This window comes from Gossypium hirsutum, chromosome D11 (genome assembly GCF_007990345.1).
Source record: "Gossypium hirsutum isolate 1008001.06 chromosome D11, Gossypium_hirsutum_v2.1, whole genome shotgun sequence".
Classification (NCBI taxonomy): Eukaryota; Viridiplantae; Streptophyta; class Magnoliopsida; order Malvales; family Malvaceae; genus Gossypium; species Gossypium hirsutum.
In genome coordinates, this window is record NC_053447.1 from 10,552,639 (window position 1) to 10,560,474 (window position 7,836).

The 7,836-nt window shown below is 40.4% G+C and overlaps 1 protein-coding gene across 1 annotated transcript; it reads right to left on the bottom strand.

Moving 5' to 3' along the window:
* Positions 1-3,529: 3,529 nt before the first annotated feature.
* Positions 3,530-7,277, bottom strand: LOC107912309 (pentatricopeptide repeat-containing protein At2g31400, chloroplastic). Its single transcript, XM_016840414.2, has 4 exons — positions 5,080-7,277; positions 4,300-4,516; positions 3,985-4,169; positions 3,530-3,892 (listed from the first exon to the last, which is right to left on the bottom strand). The coding sequence occupies exons 1-4, from the start codon at positions 6,999-7,001 to the stop codon at positions 3,628-3,630; spliced, it is 2,589 nt and encodes an 862-aa protein (XP_016695903.2). The 5' UTR covers positions 7,002-7,277; the 3' UTR covers positions 3,530-3,627.
* Between the last annotated feature and the right edge of the window lie 559 nt (positions 7,278-7,836).

A 7,836-nucleotide genomic window follows, 5' to 3' on the forward strand; every position in this document is an offset into this window, starting at 1 on the left:
TAGGGTTTTTAATTAAGTAGGGTTAGGGTTTTTAATTAAGTTATGTTATGGTTTTTAATTTAATTAAGTTAGGTTAGGTTTTTTAATTAAGTTATGTTAGGGTTTTTAATTAAATTAGGTTAGGGTTAGGGTTTTTAATTAAGTAGGGTTAGGGTTTTTAATTAAATTAGGTTAGGATTAGGGTTTTTAATCAAATAATGTCAAAATAACTCGGAAAAAATTCTATGTGTATTACATCGTCATAAACTTCTATTTCATTACATCAAATGATAAATTTTAATACGGTAATCAATGTCTATGACCGGGGGATTCGGTTCCACATGGCGGGGGTCGACGGTTACGCGCTGGATTCCTCCTTCCTCTAGCTTCCGGCGGCGGTTGTTCTTCCTCGGGTGGTGATTGTTGTTCTTCCGGTTCGGCATTTGCTTGTCGGACTTGGGACGATGATCCACCTTCAAAGAATAGTGTATATGGAGGTGTTTGCATCATGAACGGCGACGGAGTTTGAAAGCCATGCGTTGCTGGCGATTGGTAAAAAGGAGAGCTCCCCGACGGCCCCCCTTGCGACCCCTCCTGCACCGATGGCCTAGTTATCGGTGGTCTGCTCGGCATTACAGGAAATGGAGCTGATCCAGGCATTTGGCTCCAACCTGCCATAGGATTCGGAAAAGGATACATGTACGGGTTAGGGTACATATAAGGGCTAGGAAACATACCTGGCATCATAGGGAAAGGTGAATGCATGGGTATCATCTGTTGAATTGCTGCGCCAGGTGACTGCGTCGGTGCTCTCGTTGGGGACGGTGATTGCATGGTCGCTGATGATGAACCGGGTGAATGTCTAGGCCTCGTGGAGGGGCTGCTCTCGTAGTCTTGTCCCCTTGGATTTTGAGGCCCGCGCCTTTCCCTTCTGACACGTATTTTCTGCCGCCTCTCCTCCGGCGTAAGTAAATACGGCTTCCCATGGGCCCTAAACGATGGCATGTATTCTGGAACGCACGCTAACTCGGGAACGATGATTGGTTCCCGAGTAGGTAGATATTCATTCCGATTTTCCCACATTTCTATGTACACTGACCAGTATAACGACCAATCCGTACCTAATAGCCGAAGGTCGATTTTGTGGTGCTCGTCAAACTCCTCAAGGTCCGCAGGGATCGGTTGTCTACATCCAAACTGTCGTAGGACTCTGTCTGTCTGGTGGGGCTCCACGGTTGCATAGTTGATCAACACCACTTTCACGTGCCAAGCGTTCGGATTTTGTAAAAACTCTTCCGAAATTACTGCCCGGACTGCCGGATCCTCGTATGGTGTCCATTGAAACTACATGAACATGATAGAAATATTACATATATACATAATACTAAATACTAAATATCAATCCACTAGCGAATGTATGGAAATATCTATTTGCAATAATACTTACTTCTGCTTCCGACCGTTGCTCCAATAGAAGCCGTATATCTTCAAGTTCAGTCGGTAATCCACGATAACTTGCCGGATGGTTCCACCTAATTAAATAAATTTTTAGCATTCTTTTATTCTTACAAAATCTACATAACAATTTCAAAATGTAGTATAAAATTTACCTCATTACGAGTGGGAATGTATATGGGTGGTTCACTCAAGGACGTAGAAATGGAAAGCGAAACCGTGCCCATGATTGCAGTAGTGACAGGCAACCTCCGATTTTTGCTCTCCTCGGTTTGGTCGCCCCGCACATCTCCCGATATAATGTTGCCAAGACGGCAGACCCCCAACTAAATTCACCGGCTGCTCTAAAATCAACGAGTTTTAGCAGCCACCTTAGATGTACACGGCTCCGTGATGTGTCGGCCATGAGATAGCCTCCAATTATTTGAAGAATGTATGATCGAGCATATCGGATTCTTTCAATCTCGGTTGAATTTTCATTCAGACCGGGGAAGGTGGCACGTAACCAGTCCATCTCCACCTTACCTCCATCCATTTTATCCGGAACGGCGCCCAAAAGCTCGTAGCACACCGCCTCCCAATTGCTAGATTGGGCAGACCCGGTCACTGGGTGCCCATCCACCGGCAATCCCAAATGCAGATGGACATCTTCTAGAGTGATAGTGCACTCTCCACATGGAAGATGAAATGTGTGCGTCTCAGGTCTCCACCTCTCGATCAACGCACTGATCAGTTTCGGCTCCAACTTGCATCCCCGGCCTACTGCCGCCACGTGCCAAAATCTTGCTTCCCGCAGGTAGTTCTCTACTAACGGTGATGGAGGAGCATGCATATTCCGAATATTGCATTCCAATACCCGATCTTCAGCCTTTTATAACAAAAAATAATTTAATAAATATCTAAAAATACATAAATAAAAATATCTTAAATAAAATTTAAAATTTAAATTTAATACTTACCATGTTCATTTGCTCCACCGATATGTGATTCCTATCAAGACGAATCAATGATCCGGCCATTGTTGAAAATATTAATAATTTTAAAATTATTTAAAAAAAATAAAAAATTTTAAAATTTTCTTAAAAATGAAATTTAATGGAAAAAGAAATTTAATATGGATTTGGAGATTTTTTGAAGGAAATTGAGAGGATTTTGGAAGGAATTTGAGAGTTTGAGAGAATTTTGGAAGGAAATTGAGAGAAATTTTGAAGGGAATTGAGAGAATTTTTGAAAGGAATTGAGAGAATTTTTGAAGGAAATTGATATTGAATTTGTTTGTGAAAATAAAAGGGGTGGGGGTTTATATAGTAAAAAAAAAATTTGACCGTTGGGGGGGCAACGGTCAATTTTTTGACCGTTGGGCACTGTTCATGCGCGCGTCCATGTCAGCGCGACCTCCTGTCACGTCCCCTGACATCGCGCTGACGTGGACGCAATTTCGGGAAAAATGGCCCATTCTGGTAAATAATTAAAAAACCGACCCATTTCGGTAATTTTATAAAAAAATTGGCTTTTTTTGATAAATTAGCCAATTTATAAAGGTACATGTTATTATTTTTGTATATCCTGCCTGATTTATTATTAAAATTAAATACATCATGAAAAACTTGAAACCCCAGACAATGGAGATTCAGTACAGACAGTCGGCCGTGTTTAATTCGTATAAAATATTTTTTGATTACCAACTCATAGTGGCACATCAACAAATCTAATAATGCTAAACTTCAATTTGAGATTAGCTAGAAAGATCACAGTCCTCCAATAATTAGCTATTACTGAACCATCAAGCCAAGAAATGTAGGTGCTGTATTATAGGAGCCAAGCCATCATGAAACAACATTTTTCATGTTTTATTTAGGGTCAACACTGTTACTTTCAAAGTTCCAACTTATATCTCTTCTTAAAAATGTAATGCACTCTAGTGACACGTGATTAAACATGCATGGCACATGAAGTTGAAAGCTTGGTTCTTCCATGAACCTTGGATTTGACCAAGCTAACTCGAAACAGTACAACAAATACCCAGTTCAAAACTGAGAGCAAACGATGCATTAGTGCCTACATTAACAGGCGAAAGGAGATAGCAAGCGAGATAGAGACACGAACGTCAATTCTTCGATAATTTATAAAATTTACATGAGGAAAACTCTTTTTTAAGTTTTAAATAAAGGGTTCATTATATTATACATACTACTATAAAGTAAGTGTCTGTAAATTTGAGATTTCTTCAAACCTTGTGTTTTCAGGCTGTGTTCTATTATCATGAAGAACAAGCAAGTTTTTGGTGCCAGATTCTCTTAACCAGGCTGTAACTACAGGACCTGTCGAGACGAATCTACCTAAGTTACACTTAGCAAGCTGAAAGGGTGCACCCATGCCAGTAATGAGTGCCTCAACAGCTCGCCTTAGTGCACCATCACCGACTACTTTGCTATGTTTGCCCCAACCTGTCAAAATGCTGGAAAAACAAGGAAACAAATTCATTTTTGAATCAAGAAGGTATAGGGAACAAGTTAATCAGTTCATTAAATGCAAAACCACTTTGGTTACCTTAACAGCTTCGGCAATTCATGCCCTTCAAAAACAGTAGAATGTATGTTTAACAACCATGAATGCACCATTGCTCTAGCCGCACCAGAGGACATAAGATGCAAATCTAAGCAAGAATTAGACCATACATTGTCCCACACTTGCCGGCGTTTTCCTTCAAGCACAACCAGCTGGGCTCCCCGTTTCTGTACAGCAAAATAGTAATAGTGTCAAGCTATTAAATTATACAAGTTTCAGAAATCATAAATATAGCGGAAGAGAAGTGAGCTACAAGTGTATCAAACTAGCGGAGCAACAGCATTACAAAAAGCTAACCTGACCAAAGTGCCACAGCATGTCAGTCAGAGCATTATAAAAGGCAGAAGCAGTTGAAGAGTCTATCAACTTCACTTCATCAAATAGGGATTGAGCTTGGGTCCAACCATTCTCCCTATAGCCCATAAGAAGACCATAGGCAACACCATAGACCTGATTATCAAACAACTGGAGCTCTTCCAACAACATTGAAGCATCCTCAAAGGAATCACAGCGACTGCATCCAAGGCAATAAATTCAAATGATCATCCATGTTTTCCAGATCAATATTATTTAATACGTACAACAAGAAAAGAGGAAAATTCACAAATAAACTCCCACTATTTGCAAATAAAATAAACCTGAAAAATCAAGTAAATCTCGAGGCCGCTTGATTTGTTCAATGCAAGTGGATAATGAGTAAGCTAATGGAACGAAAATCAAGTTTCAGACAATATTATTTTTCTTTAACAGCTAGAACATAGTCAGTAATCATAGTGCACATATATCATTCCTGCATTAGGCAATGACAACTCAGGCTCTAGACTTTAATAACAAGCAATTGCCGTGCTCATACATAGCTGAGAAAATTTTAAGCACAAGTATAAAAAAAAGAATGAACCTTTCAAGTCACGGCATCAAATAGATTTAAACATACACATGAAATTGCCAAAAATGCTCAATGGAGCTAGAAAGAAACAGGACACTGGGACTGTTGCACTAAGTCCAGATTTTTCACTGAACAAGATATGAAAAGGAACAAATGAATTGACAGGCAAAGGAAAAAGCAAATAATTATACCTGCATGCGTTTAGGATGGCTGAGAAGGTGACAACATTTGGTCTAATTTCTAGCTCATGCATCTTCTGAAAAATTCCCAAGATGCACAAGATTTCCCGCTTGCCACCACAATCCTTCTTTGCTTGGCCTCCTTTTTCAGCGGCCAGCTGCCCAAAAATTTTTACAATCCGGTTATCCTCCCTATCTACTGCCCTGCCATGAATACATTGCTTGATGACCAATGAAGAAGAAGAGTCAGCTAGTGACTCACGGATCCCACCAGCATCAAACACATGTTCTGAAGTTGCAGACCGACCAAAAGCATCAATGATAGAATTGTATGTAACAACATTAGGCCTAATCCCTTCCTTTGTCATCTCATCAAGCAAGGATACAGCATATTCCACCAACCCATTCTTGCATAAAGCATCGATTAATGCACTGTATAGTACAACATCAGCCTTCAATCCTGCCCGCTTAAACTCCCTAAAAACATCCATAGCCTCGTCATACAAACCACCCTTCGAATACACATCAATCACTGTGGAGTAAGTTAATAAATTAGGTGACACCTTTTGAGCTTTCATTTCATCAAACAGTGCTCTAACTTCATCATACTTTCCTTGTTTTCCGTATCCACCCAAAAGTGCATTGTAAGTAACAACATCCCTCCTCATCCCTGAATCCTCCATCTCCCTGCAAATATCTAGAGCCTCCTCAAACCTACCAAGCTTTGCATAAATAGAAAGCATAGTATTATATGAAACTCTATCCAAACCAATACCCAAAAATTTCATTTCATTGAACAAATTGAGTGCATCATCAAATCTACCAGCCTTTGCATACCCATCAACCATGGTACTATAGGTAATAACATTAGGGAAAATGTTTTTAGCAGGCATTTCTGCCATAATCTCAAAAGCCAAATCCATTTGTCCACCTTTACAAACTGCATCCAAAAATGTATTATAAGTGAAAATATCTCGATCAATCCCTCTATCAACCATCTCACTAAACAAATTACTAGCAGCCTCCCATAAACCCCCTCTACTACAAACCGCAAGCAAGGAATTAAAAGTGATTCGATCTGGCTGCACACCGCTCCTTAACATCTCATCAAAAATCTCCACGACTCTTTTAAACTCCAATCCTCCTTTCCCACAAGCATCAATCACAGCATTATAAATAACTAGATTAGGCTTCAACCCATAGTTTTTCATGGAATCGAAAACCTTTAAGGCCTCATCACAATACCCACTTCTTCCGAAAGCACTAATTAGAGCAGAGAAACCATAAACAGTCTTTCCATAACCCTCATTTAAAGCAGTATGGAAGACACCCCTGGCAAGTTCCACTTTTCCTAATCTACCAAGAATACTAATCATGGCAGTAGCTAGTTTCCCTTGTTCAGTTCTCCTGGTCTCCCTTCTAACCGCGAAGTTAAAACATTTAATGGCTTTTTCATACTCACTTCTGTTTCCAAGCTCTCGAAGCAAGAAAGTGTAGTCATCGGAGCCGCTAAGCTTAGATTCGAAGGAGACGAGAATGCTTTCAAGGCCAGCTAGAGCGTTATGTAAGGCGAGTTGAAGGACTTCTTCAGCTATAGAGGTGTGGCGGGTGTTGATACTGGTTTTGGGACGGCCCAAGTGCATTTTTGAGACAAACCGAGTCGACCGGCGGCCAGAGAAATCGGGATCGAGGGAAGGGAAAGGGGTGGAGACCTGCGAGAGGGGAGCGCGGACGGTGGAGGCGGATGCTGCGGCGGCGGTGTGTTTCGCTGCATTGCAAGGTGAAGGAAGGGGGTTGGAAAGGGAAAACTTTCGGGGAAGAGGATGATTCCGGTGGTTATTCTGGTGGTTTTTGAAATGATTTTTTGGGTATTGATGGTTCTTGTAGGACTTTGTTGAAGCTGTGATTGAACAGTGCGGTGGCGTTGACGCCATTCAATGATTTTCAATTTTATGAGACAAAAAAAAGAAGACTTAAGTGGTATACTGGAAAGCGAGGGTGAAGGAGAGATTAGCTAGCTATAACGGATTCGATAATGAAAAGGAAGGGGGGGGGGCAAATGAAAGTGGGATGGAGGAGACTGAAGGAGAAAGTATGGTGTTTTCGTTTTGCCCTATGAGATAAGAAGAGCCGAAGTGGGTTATGTATCTATCTACTTCAGACATTGATATCTACGCGCACTCGTGTCAGTACTGTTTGAGTTCTACTCCACTTTGTAGTTTTGTTTCTAGTTTTAGGCTTTTCAACAATAGATATTTTCGGTTTAGGGGTTTGTTTAACCTATTTGGTTCGGACAAAAAAAAATAGATGAATGAATCAATTGGTGTTTGGCTAAAATATCGGAGAATTTGATCCAATCACAATATCTTTTTCTTTTTCCTGTGATTGGTTGGATTTAGTGGGTCCATTTGCTGATATGGACGACCATGTCTGAATCTGATTCGTGTGGGAATCCAAGTGGTTGAATTGAGGGAGCAGGGTAGGTGATGATGTTTCAACCAATAATAGATTCGGAACAGATAATAGAGAGAGGGCGGAGTTTGACTCTGGCCTCTGCTTAGGTCAATGACTTTTTTCTAAAAGGCAACGAGGGATTTTTGTTTGTAAACTGGAGTGGTGAGCACGTAAAGCACACGGCTGGCACTGGAACTGGCAAATTTTAAAGTAAATCTGAATAGTTGAAAAAAAAATCAATTTAGCGATGAATTTGCAGTTAATTGAATTTTTAAATAATTAAATTTTTATTAATGTGGTTGATAGATTAATCGA